The sequence below is a fragment of the Perca fluviatilis genome, chromosome 16 (assembly GCF_010015445.1).
Source record: "Perca fluviatilis chromosome 16, GENO_Pfluv_1.0, whole genome shotgun sequence".
In the NCBI taxonomy this organism is placed as follows: Eukaryota; Metazoa; Chordata; class Actinopteri; order Perciformes; family Percidae; genus Perca; species Perca fluviatilis.
The window spans coordinates 7086276-7099780 of NC_053127.1; the positions used below are offsets into that span (position 1 = coordinate 7086276).

General features: G+C 44.2%; 1 protein-coding gene across 1 annotated transcript in view; it reads left to right on the top strand.

Moving 5' to 3' along the window:
• Positions 1 to 4716, top strand: part of LOC120544306 — a 15840-nt gene extending 11124 nt beyond the window's left edge. The window contains exons 5-7 of the mRNA XM_039777950.1: positions 2495 to 2740; positions 3035 to 3225; positions 4646 to 4716. Coding sequence (XP_039633884.1) covers positions 2495 to 2740; positions 3035 to 3225; positions 4646 to 4716 — 508 coding nt within the window. The remainder of the gene's footprint in view (positions 1 to 2494; positions 2741 to 3034; positions 3226 to 4645) is intronic.
• The last annotated feature ends 8789 nt before the right edge of the window (positions 4717 to 13505 follow it).

Sequence of the window (13505 nt, forward strand, 5' to 3'; positions counted from 1 at the left end):
CAGCATCGGTAGCCGCTTCGTTCCAGTTACGGCCATTGCTATTTTATTTTTAATCACATGCAAAATGGAGCCTGACCAGTCTTGTATAATTCCCATACAATTAGTTATTGCTGTAGAAAAACTGATATAACGGGGATCCACCTGCGTTTTGTAACACCAGCTTGCTGAAGCCATCCAAGAGTTAAATCATAATAATCCCCACCCAGACAATCGGTCCTGATCAACCTCATTTAAATAGCGGCAGCACAGAGACAGCACAACCAGAGCCTGCGAGTGATTACTTTCAGCCGTTAGAAAGGGCCTTACAAGAGCTTGATAATCATAACCATAATGACATTCAACGCGGTAGAAAATACCTTATTACGCAAGATATTGAGAACCATGACATTCCCCGTTAGAAACCCTTACCGCTAATAGACCCCCATGACATTCAGTCGAGGAGACGCGATCGCTTTGGGAATTTGGAATTCCGTCAGACCTTTAAAGTACCTCCCATAGCGAACGTCGGGGATTTGGCGCAATTTTATGAAGATGTTTTGAATCATTTTAACGCCTTAGCTGAGAGAGTGAGACCTGAGGTTAGACCTAATGACCTCGTACAGGTTGAAATAATAGCGGAAAATGCACAGGAACACGATATCATTCAAAGTCGGTGTAGGGCGTTGACTTTCAGAACGTTTTTGAAGGGTTACTGGAGAGATTGATACAATCTAACAGAGAGCTAGACGCTGACTCACCACTGGAAGTAGTCATTCAAGTTGTCAAAAATCCTAGGGGCGGTGCTGGTGATAAGCGAAAACTTAAAAAAACTCTGGTCAGCGAGATCGTTAATAAGAAAAAAAAACACTTGCATGTAGTGCCCAACGTAAACAATAAACTATGCTTTACCATCAGCTTGGCTCTGCTCATCAACACCGACTTCACCTACATACAAGCCGTCGAGCACGCTAGAGAGCTTCATCATTTAGCGGGTCTGACCGAAGCCACCGCAGTAGCTTTCAGTCACATCAATAAATTTGAACAGATAGTAAACCGGAAAATTGTAGTCTTTTACAGAGACGCAGAGGACCGCGCTCTCTCGCATTTTGAAACACAATACCCAAAGTCTGACCAGCCAGTGTTTCTATTCCTGCTTAACGAGCACTATTATGGAATAAAAAATCTTAAAGGGTTTTTAGGGGTTGATAATGTATGTCATTACTGTTACCGAGGTTACTGCCGGAGCGAGGCCCACTCTTGTCCGGGTCATTGCAATCTCTGTTTCGATCCTACATGCGATACTGCGTACAGTGACCCTGTATACTGCGCAGATTGCAACAGGACTTCTCGTACACGCGCGTGTTACGTTAAACACAAAAAGTCTTTGAATGACACGACCCTCAGTACATGTCAGAAGATTCACAAATGTTCAAATTGCAAATATCTCTTCTCCGCTAGTACAGAGCACAAATGCATGAACCTCAAATGTAAAGTGTGTGGTGTCCACAAAGGTGACGAGCCACACCAGTGCTACATACAACCGGTGAAATTTCAAGAAAATCAGACCCAAGATATCTTCTTTTACGATTTTGAAACATTTGTCAATGACAAGGGAGAACACATGCCCTACCTCGTGTGTGCCGAATCGCTACAGGGTGAAAAATGGATGTCCTACGGCTTAGACTGCGTCGAGAAGTTTCTCATGAAGTTCAGGAAACCTCAATATAAAAAAGCTACATTTATCGCACACAATGCTAGAGGTTTTGACAGCTACCTAATCCTCAGAGGCCTGATAGACTTAGGAATGAGCCCGTCGCTTGTCATGCAAGGCAGCAAAATAATCTGTTTTACAGAAACAGATTATCTGCTAAGGTTTATCGATTCCCTGTCCTTTCTTACCATGAAACTCGCCGCTATGCCGAAAGCATTAGGATTTGCAGATCAATCAAAGGGCTTCTTTCCCCACAAATTTAGCAAAGAGAAGCATCTAAAATATATCGGGCCTTACCCGCCGCCGGCAGATTACGGTGTAGAAAGCATGGGCCCGGCTCCAGCAAAACGAGTTTTACAGCTGGTACAAAGAAGCATCGAGGGGTGTTTTTAACTTTGAGAAAGAGGCAGTTTTTTACTGTCAAAACGACACAAATATTCTGCGCAAAGGATGCATGAAATTCAGAGAGGAATTTGTAGGGGAGACGCACGTGGATCCTTTCAGCTGCGTCACAATTTCCTCGGCATCAATGAAAGTATTTCTCACAAATTTCCTGGTTGAAAAGACACTGGCTATTCCTTCGCCCGACGATTACAGGCGTCAGTTCAAAAAATTCTCGAGCTGCTCAATTCAATGGCTGGAATGGTTAATGTATTCAAAAAACATTTTCATTCAGCATGCTCTAAACCGCGGGGAAAAGAAAATTGGTACGTATTTTGTCGACGGTTACGCCGCCATAGAGGGGTTAGACTGCGCCTATGAATTTCAAGGATGTTTTTATCATGGCTGTCCTACTTGTTTCAGACCTCATGATATCTGCCCAATGACAGGGATCGCCTTTGAGGAAATGCATTCGGCTAGCCAGGAGAAGCTGCATCAGTTGAGGTCCACGCATGGACTGCATACAGAGGTGATGACGGAGCATGCGTGGACTCTGATGAAAAAAACACACGCGGGGGTGCGAGAGTTTATGAAGAAATATGATCCACCTGAACCTCTGGCTCCTCGAGCCGCACTGTACGGGGGGCGGACCAGCGCGCTGAGGCTACGGTACACTGCAGGTGCAGACGAATCTGTGCATTATGTAGATGTTACGTCATTGTATCCGTACGTTAACGCAACAGGCTCATACCCATTAGGCCATCCGGTAATAATTCACAGAGATTTTGACGAAATTGAAAACTACTTTGGGCTGATCAGAGCAACCGTGATTCCCCCAAGAGGTCTGTATTTTCCCGTGTTACCTTATAAAACAGCTCAAGGTAAATTAGTGTTCACACTCTGTCGCATACGCTCAGAGACTAATAATCAGAGCGACTCATGTAGTCATGATGACGTTGCCAGAGCTCTGACCGGAGTTTGGGTCAGTGCAGAGCTGCACAAAGCGGTACAGATGGGTTACAAGGTGTCGAAACTTTCTGAGGTCTGGCACTTTGAGGCACAGAGCAGCAATCTTTTTGTCGAGTACATTCACACCTTTTTGAAGGGTAAACAGGAAGCTTCAGGGTTTCCGGCGGAGGCCGTGGACGATGAGAGTAGGAAAAAATACATCAGAGACTACGAATTGCATCAAGGCATCAGGTTAAACCCAGAAAAAATTGAGACAAATCCGGCAAAGAGACAGGTGTCCAAGGCTTGTCTGAACGGCTTTTGGGGCAAGTTTGCGCAGAGAAGTAATTTGGTTCAAACCACACTCGTCAAGTCGGCCGAACACTTTTTCACTTTAGTGTTTTCTGGACAATACACTCTAAAACACGTGTCGTTTTTACCAACAAACCGCGGCGACGTAGCACTGATTCAGTGGTTGTATAATGACAGGTGTGTAGTCCCCCCAGGTCGAAGCAGTAATGTTTTCATCGCTGCGTTTACCACCGCTTACGGGCGTCTGAAATTGTACAGTTATTTAGAAAGGCTGCAACAGAACATTCTCTACGTAGACACGGACAGCTTGATCTATGTGATAAAAGAAAATGAGACGCCTCTGGAGCTGGGTAATTATCTCGGTGACCTCACGGATGAATTACGCGGCGACACAATACATGAATTTGTAGCCGCGGGTCCAAAGAGCTACGCCTACCAGACCAAAAATGAGAAAAAAGTGGTGATGAAAGTTAAAGGTATTACACAGACGCGAGAATGCAGTGAACTGATCAATTTTGACAGCACAAAAGAATTGGTCGAAGGCTATCTTGAGGGGTCTAAGGAAAGATTCCTTGAAACGCCGCAACAGACTATAAAACGTGATAAAAACGGATTTCTGTTGAAAAACGCTACATTCAAGAAAAAGTTTAGAGTCGTGTACGACAAGAGACGGGTATTTCCTGACGGTACAACTCTGCCTTTTGGTTATTAGCTGCATGATGGAGCAGATTGATTTTGATCCAAGACTAAAGGTTCCATTTTCATGTTTGGTAGTGGGCCCAAGTGGTTGTGGTAAAACCTATTTTATTAAATCTGTACTGGAAAAATGTGAACGTGTGATGGACGCTGTACCAGAAAATATTGTATGGATTTATACAAGTTATCAACCCATGTATGATGAAATGAAGAAAATGAATAAAAGAATTACATTTCTGGAAGGACTCCCCGATTCTTTTGACGACACTAATCTGTTTCCTCCTGACCATTCACATCTCGTCATCCTGGACGACGTCATATTTCAGGCAGGTGACCATCCCGAGGTGGCGAAAATATTCACGCAATACCGACATCACAAAAGGATGAGCGTCATGATGTTGACTCAAAATGTATTCCATAAAGGTAAATACAGCCGTACAATCAGTTTAAACTGTAATTACCTCGTGCTATTTAAAAACCCCCGCGACCAACTGCAGATGAGGGTACTAGCACATCAGATGTTTCCCTCACAAAAACAGTTTTTCCTGGAAAGTTTTCAAGATGCTACCAAGTCAGCGCACGGGTATTTAATTTTGGACCTCACACCTTCATGCCCAGAACGTTACAGAGTGCGCACGGGGATACTTCCCCACCAGCAGACGACGGTTTACATCGCTAAAACAAAATAGACCTTCATTATGTCGGAGCGGTTAAAAAGGAACGCTCTGTTACTAAAAGCCTTGTACCACGCGAAGCCTTCAAAGCGCAAAGACATTTTAAAACACTGCTCACCTGATTTTCTGCAGGCCTTGTGCGAATTATCTCTTAATCTTTTGAAAGGGCATCTAAAGGTGTCCCCTTCTCAATACAGACAACTGAAGCGTCAAAAGAATATTATAAGGTTGTTGGCAGATAAAAAAACCAGCTTAAAGCGTAAACATCAGGTTCTGAAAAAACAAACTGGGGGTTTTATCCTTCCTCTGCTTTCTGCCGCAGTGCCTATTCTCGGAAATCTACTAGGTGGGCTGATTCCGAGAAGCTAAGAGGAGAAGAAAAAATTAATAATATGGCTCTAAAGGCTACCAAGAAAATGTATTTGATTTCGCCCCAGCAGCTGAGTAAAATGACTAGACCAGAGCCATCCATCAGACAGACAGCCGAAGATGATTTGAATGAGAAAATGAGCGCCGTATTAAATGATCCAAGATTGAATTCGTATGAAAAAGCTAAAAGATACGAAGCGCTGATGTTACGCTATCTCACTTTGCTCAAACAAAGCGAGAAAGAGCGTCATAGGGTTACTCTCACTCTGCATCCGGATGTCGCACAAAGTCAACACTCTGCATCCTCATCAGATGCACCAGCTGCCGATGCACCAGTAGATGGTGCTGATGGTGGTGTAGCAGCAGCATCAGCACCGGACCCCCAATCCCTATTGGATGAGGCTGCAAGCGATGTGATAACAAACCTGCCCCTGCACGACCGGAAAAACGCTCTCTACATTATGCAGAAATTAGCCGCAAATGACGTGAGATGGTCCTCTAGGGGCGAATTTATTTACAAAGGCTCTGTCGTAAAAGGCTCTCATATGATAGATTTATTCAAAAATCTATCGCAGCCTAATAAGAAGAAAACACAAACAATGCCAAAAGGATGGACTGGTTTCTTAAATACTTTGTCAGTGCTCAACATTCCCGTTTCGATGGTGAAAAATCCGCAAGCGCGTGAACAGTACAGACAACTCAGAATGGACGGAGATGGTTTTGAAGAAAAATCACCGCGTCAAAAAAGACAAAAATCCCCAAGATGGTCTACGTGGGATTAAGGTTTTAAACTTGTAAATGAAGAGAATTTCCGTACACTGTCATTTTCAATAAAGCATTTTATTAATCACAAGTTTATGGTTACAGCGTTTGTTTGTTTTTCATGTTTCTTACAAGTGATAACAATCTTTAAACATTTTCAGAGAGCATACACTATGATGAAAAGATTCTGAGCGGTTACGGCGGGACGCATCTTTGATATTTATTCACAAAAGTAGATACCATGCGGTCGTTTTTATAGACATCGTCAACATGATACAAGCCCAAAATGTTATTATAAGATAAACCGCGCTGCGCGGTGACAGAGATAAAAACGCAAATGCTGTCCGCACACTATAGAGAAAGTATGCTGGAGCTGGCGGTTGTGGTAGTGTAGCTTCTTTGAACGACTTTCCAAAAATTGTAAAATGCTCGCTGGGTAATGAGCAAAATCTGGCGGAAATCCATAAGAGTCGAAAAAAGTTGCACTCCCGTCCTCTTCCAACGTCAGTGCGAGCCAGTGCTCACCAGGCATGTAGGAAGGATGAGTGTTCACTATAAAATAGGCTGGCAGGTTAAAGGTCTGGCTCAGCGCTGGTAGCTGATCACAAGCCCACACGCCGTGGAATGTGTCTCCTATAAGATGATGTAAAAGCCTTTCTAGCTGATGATTATCCATATCTTTAATAATAATCCACCAACACCTGTCTTTTAGAGTTGATCTCCAGAATGGAATCGTAACAAGCGTATACTATTAACGTTGTTGTGTAAGGCAGAGGGACCCTGAAGCGCATTTCAAGACGTAAATTCCCTGAGGAAATGGGCGCCAAGGCGTCGCTGTCTTCGTTCGCTCCCAGATTGAACACGAACAAAGAATAACCTTCGTTAAATTCCCTACGGGTAATGCTAAGAGGCAGATCCTTGAGGTGTCTCCCAGTAGATGTAAACATGTTGTAATATTCTCTAACTGAGCTGCCTGTGTTGAAACGGGGCTGGAAGGCCTTAGCAGGCAGCTGCCTCCCATCCTGACACAGTGCAAGATATTCAATGTCATTATGAAGAAAGTTAAACGGGGATAGGTCCCTTCTTCCTGAAAAAGAATCTACTCGAACCATGGCTAAAGCTAGATAGCGAGGCATAGCACCCAGAAATAGGTTTTCCTGGTTACAGATCCTGGAATTTTCCGGTATGGAATAGGTCTTCACACAGACGCGTGAGAGCGGATAAAGAGCATTTCCTTTCATCAGGGCTGCGGCGTGACCCAGACGTACAGCGGGGGAAACGGTGACCTTTTTAACAAACAGCGATGCCGATATTATCTTTAGACAGAACTCGGAATCACGCAGCCCCATAAGACAAAATGCATCGTTGTTACGGATCAGTTTAATTCTCAAATCAACAGAGTTTAACATCAGTCTTTCGCAGAAAAATATGTCACTATGTAATGGGCCCAAAAGGTCCACTTCGGCAGATTCTGCGCTGAATTGACCTCTCTGGACTAACCCTCTGTTAGGACCATTATTTATTACCACAGAATCCATGGCGCCTGCGCTGTCTTTGTAAAACAGACCGGCGCTAAATTGACTCTTTAACGTGTCGTCTGAAAAGTTGAGCAAAGTTTCTATAATCGCTCGATATGGATGCGTTGCACTTGACTGGGAAATTAATCTATCCCCCAGAATAACGTCGCATTGACTGAAAATTGTATTCAGCGGGTAGTTGATGAGCCCAACTGCTGTATCTGGTGGGATGTTTGACCCATCTTTCTCTGTAATTTTAACTCTGAGATGAAGCAGCGTGTCGTTTAAATCGAGGTACTTTTCACCGTCTCCAGGTATGTAAAATTCAATCGGGGAGGAGTCCGAAAGTGCTGATAACGGCTGGTACTCTTGATATTTTTTATCCTCTACGGATAATTGTGTCATGGGAGCTGAAAAGAGGTCCAGCTCGGCCAGGGTACACTCTGCCGATTTCTGATGTAAGAGGGCCATTGTTTGCAACGTTAAAATATGTCGGAGCTCTGTGCAGACTTCCTTCTCTTCGGAGCGCGTCTCCTGACTGATTTGCTCCGCTTAGCAGGCTGGCGCTTTTTAAATGCAGCCGAAACAACCCTCTCACCTGGCGGGCGTTTCCTTGCTCGTGGCAAGACCATAATAGCGCCCGGCGCCTTCTTGATTTTTGTTCTCGTGCAGTTTCCCCATAAATCCTTTCACTGCATCTGATGCAATGTTTGTAGCGGCTGTTTTAAGATGCGGTTTTGCTAACAGCGAAACCTTTTTCTTAGCAGAGGGGCTACAAAAGCGAAACAGCTTTGAAAATATTGAGCCTATACCCCGACCGTACATACCGGAGCTCCATAAAAACCGGGTAACGCGCCTCCTACTTGACCTTCATAGTAGGCCACAAAACGGCGTGGGTCTTCTTTGATATGAAGCATCTTACAAAGAACGTTGCACTGGTTTAAAGTGTAGTTTCACAATTGTTTTTCAAAAACAAAATCCACGCGGTTTGTTGCGATCTGTTTTAATTTCGTCGCGTATGTTTTTGATGTAATTTTTCGACAGCGGCATATAATGGAGTGTATGGTACCGAATGTTCGTTATGTCACCAAAGTCACCTTTCACATTCACGACACCAAGCAGCGGTGAGTAACTGTCGCCGACCGCTTGATACTGAATGATATCCGTATAGACAAACAGGTTATATATGCCTGCGTTTAAATCACAAGGATATGTAGATGGCCGTTTGGATAGCGTCCACCATTCATTAACTTTCAGACCGAGCATGTAAGCCAGAGGGGGGTACGTTTTGATTTTGTAAAGACCGTCGCCTTTGAAGTCAATCCGCTTGGTCACGTTGTTGAAAGAGGCGTCAAAGGAGGCATCATATTTTTTAACCGCCGGGACCAGGTATTCCAGGAGATCTTTAGGACGATTATAGATGCCGGCCCTGTTAAATTTTACACTCACCAAGGGCTGAGGCTCACGGTCATTCGATTCAGTTCAAAATAGGATGAATCTGCCGGTAGATTATACCACGTGCGCGCGGATATATGATTTCGCGCTAGGCCCACCAACCATTCGCCAGCAAGTTCAATCGGTTTTGCCAAATCGATTGTGTAACAACTGCTAGTATTACTTTTAAATATTTCCTTACTGGCGTTGGAAGGCAGAGTCACATAAAAGCCCTCAGAGGCGGTGTGTTCCATGATTCTCTATTGAGTGCGAGTGATGGACCGGTCTTTGTACACAGAGGTTTTATATACCGACCACATCAGCCAATTTAACCCAGCTGTTAAATTTTGTCGGCCAGTTTTTCCATTGCACAAAAGCCTGTTTTTCTCCCTTGACAGTGCGGCGTTTTAGGATTTTTTCCACTTGAAACATTTTGTTGGCGGCCATTTTTACTTTTGCATCTCTGCTTCATAAAATGACCCTCGACAGGTTCGCCGTCATAGTCTACTAATTTATATACGGGAGGTGTAATCGGGGAATACGTTCGGTCACTGTAAAGACTTCGTCCGTAAAACTCTGCTTTCGTATTTTTTATCGACAGCCTCTCACTTTCCGACAGGCGCACCAGATCTCCTTTCTTAAAAGCCATCTATTTTTTATTTTTCCTGTGACCCGAGAGGCAAAGGTGCCATTACAGATTGTGGAACACTTGATCGGTGTTCTCCGCGTGTGACCTCCATAGGAGTCATTTTAATAGAGGTGTGATAACTGTTATTATAACTCTGTACCAGGTCTGGTAAGACGTCGAGGTATCGTCTGGTGTTGTGAGCAGTAAAATATTTATACATTGCGAGTTTTCAGAGTCGCGGTTGTAACGGCTCAACAACCCGGCAGCTTTTAAGTCACTCGCCGTCCTAAAATGTTTGATGTTGTGTTTCTTCATCAGAGTCTCAAATTTCTTGTTGAAAAACTCCTTTCCGGCGTCCGTTTGTAGCTTTAGAGGTATTAAACTTTCTTGAAACACCGATTGAAATGCTTTTACCACTTCGAGGCAGTCTTCCTCTTCAGCGCCGCACATATGCTTTTTCGAAAATACATCTATGACGGTCAGTAAATAATTAAATCCGTCATTATGTTCTGCCCAAGGCTTGCATGTCACAGAGATCGGCTTGGAATTGATTTAAAGGCTTAGTAACAAACACTCGGTTTCTCTTGAAATGTACTCTGGCAGGCTTATGCAATGTATAAGCATCTTGCTCTGCTAAAAATCTCTAACTTCCTGAACACTGACATTTTCGCCAGTCTCATCCTTTACACCCTGGCGGAGTTGGTTTTACACCTCCATAGCTGGCTGGATTTAGAGGATCGTAATACACTTTTTCCATCACACGTTTCTCTGCCATCCTTTCCTCTGAGACCTCAACAGTTCTCTAAGACATCCCGTATGCAAGAATGAGTCTTTATTCATTTCTTTTTCTTTTTTTTTTTCCTTTATTTACAAAAGATTGTAGATACAACATGTCATTCAAGTTTTGTTGAAAAGAAATATTCAAGGATACACACTGGATTACATATGTTAAAAACACTGTGATATTTTGTTGAAAAGAAAAATACAATTCTTAAAACAGATATAAAGATAAAAAAGAAATATTCAAAGATACATGCAGGTTACATATGTTTAAAAGTAAATGTATCGCATTTAAAAACGTGATTTTTTTTTTTCTTTTTTGGTTTTGTTTTCCGTTCTAAATATGGTAAAATATAACTCTTATGAGTCCTCATAACTTCTCGGTGACCAAACGCAGTTGGAAGATTTTCACAGAATCCTGACCAATCAAATTGTGCGTACATCTCCGGTGATGGGATCAAAGATCTTCTTTGCTAGTTTCAGTTCATGTAGTAGCGTCTCTGCTACCATGCGCTCTGAAATCTTCTGTTTCGATGGTGCGTGCACGTAACAGACGTTGAATAGCTGGAATGAAACGAGGTGTTATGAGTCTTTTCATCAAACGATAGAAGTTGTCCCCGTAAAAGTTGTCAGCCAATGCTTCCAGGCAGTCATGCTGCCTCTGGCTCGGATGCTCAATCGTGCATCCATGACACAGAGCCCGTCTGTCTTTGTGTATAATCAAGTTGAGAAGGTGAAAAACGGCTGATTTGACGGTGTCGATGAGGACAGAAGATACCCACCCATCGGTCTCATCTTCCTGGCAGTCCTCCTGTTTGTCCGGATTAGGGCTTTCAGGGCTCTCCTCCTCCTCCTCCATCTCATCCTCCTCCACTGAGGAAGGAGGACCTTCCGACTCCTCCGACTCCTTCTCCGACTCTGAATCGTCCTCCAGCGACTCCTCCTCACAGACCACTTTAGCAGGGTTTCCCTCCTCAGATTGACTGTCCGGAGGCATGTCAAATGTCTCAGACTCCCGTATAGCAGTGTAGGCAGCGTTCAGCTTCATAATCGCATAATCCACCCTGTCTGTCTCGGGGGAGGGCGGCGGGCCTTGGAGGTCATGCCCGTCTGTCTCTGAGGAGGTGAAGAGGACCCGTGGTGTAAGTGTTTTTGTCCAGGGTGTAAGGGGTCTCTTTGTTGCTGAGTCGAACATTGTTGTAATCTTTCTTTCTTCCCCGTTGAACATCTTACCATGTTCTGTCACTGTCTGCTTCAGTCTTTATACTATTGTAAGGGGGGTGTGGTTAGGAAAATTCTGGAACGGGGCGTAGTTTGGAAACTTCTGGAAAAAAGGTGTGGTATGGGCGTGGTTAAAAAAAAAAATTCAAAAGTTTAGAGTTTTTTTCACAACCAGTGTATTTTTCCACCCGCGGCTGCTATGGAAGAGATTGGTCAATCTATCCCCCACCTCCATCAGTCTGTCAGCCCATTCCAATGCTGGTAAGGCAAGCACGGTTCTGAATAAGCCGCACTCTGTATTAAATCTTTGCAAAACAAAGAGGTCACAGGATCTCGTTGTTTCCGAATCTCTGGAGAGCAGAAGGGCCTGGAACCACCAGCGCCCCACGGCTGTGGTAACAGAGGGCCATGTTGATCCACAGATGATGTTCATCTTAGACAGGTCGCTATCGCTGGGATAATTATCCATTCTAGGACGCTCCCCCTCGGGCTTGTCTTCAGTGCTGCTACCGATGTTCACCGACACTTCCTCCTCTTTACATTCTATCAAAACAGTCTGAGTCTCTTTATCCTGAGTAGCGGTAGTCGGGTTCTCGGAGTTGCTCTGATCAGTACCAAATTGTAGGATCGTCTTCATCACCCCCCAGTCGTCAAAGCTCATTTTCACCATGACTGTAGAAGGAGTCAGCATCTCCCCTTCCTTCAACTGATAAAAGCAAAGTTCACCTTCTTCATACTTGAAGACATACCCCCAGGCCCCACACATACCACTAGCTTGTAGAGGCCATTCTTCATGCAGAGATTCTGACGGGGGCATCTGGCTACGGCACAGATACACTACACATTTCTTTGGAGCTCCGGGTGTCGTAACAGAATCTTGGAACATTGTTATTGGAGTCTCACAGATCAGCGAAGAAGCCCACCGGCTGGAAGTGCCTCCTTGGTACGGACTCAATGGAGCGGTTACTTCTTCAGCAGACATTCTCTTGCAGCGTTACTCAAACTTACATTCATGCTGTGTGTAGAATGAAAAACCTATCTTTCTCTTGTTTCAAACGGGGAAGAAACCCTTTTATGCTCAAAATTTAACGCTACACCCCTCTTCTCTCACTGGATCATTTCAAACACATCCGGATATTTCATCTCTAGCGCTCATTGGATCATTTAAATGAAACATTTTTCTACTTCCGTGTGCCGCCCTCATTGCAGCACTTAACACCACGTCATTTCCGGGACCGCCTTCCTTCTAGAAGCTTCCAGAACAGACCAGTCACACACACCTGGAAGGCATCAATCACTTTCTGACAGGTTGTGACCTCTTGACCCCCAGGTCAAAAGGTCATCCATCAAAATCCCACATACCAAAGTGACAGAAACCTCCTCCTTATATCTCTTCTCTCTATGGCTCTCCACCATATAACGCTCTCTCTCTTCAGTCTCTCTCTATGGCTCTCCACCATATAACGCTCTCTCTCTTCAGTCTCTCTCTATGTCTCTCCACCATATAACGCTCTCTCTCTTCAGTCTCTCTCTATGGCTCTCCACCATATAACGCTCTCTCTCTTCAGTCTCTCTCTATGTCTCTCCACCATATAACGCTCTCTCTCTATCTCGCTCCACCATATAACGCTACCATGCTTTCGGGCAGTTGTTGAGGCTCCTCCGCTCAGGATTTTAAAATGAATGCGCTGCCGATATCTTCTGTAACAGACGCGATGGTGGAATCTACACATCTCAACAAATTCAACCCAAGCGTTCTTTGGTGACGTGATTGATTCTGTTATTGTTGATCATCTGTCCGACAATCTGATTGGTCCAAACAGATCCTGGAGCGACTCCAGACCGAACTTCCCGACCTCGAATTTTGTGGGCGGGGCTAAGTTCGGCTGGCATCCAGGCTAGGAATTTACGAGAATTAACTGGAAATGTTGGGTAATTAATACACACTCCATCTTATACAAACATAAATATAAACATTTTGTTTTGTAATAAACAGACAGGCATATACAGTGGGTTAGGGTTAGAAATGATCTGTACAGCGGGTGTGGCCTCAATAGCCCTGCAGTAGGCTAAGTAGTAGAACCAAAGCATTG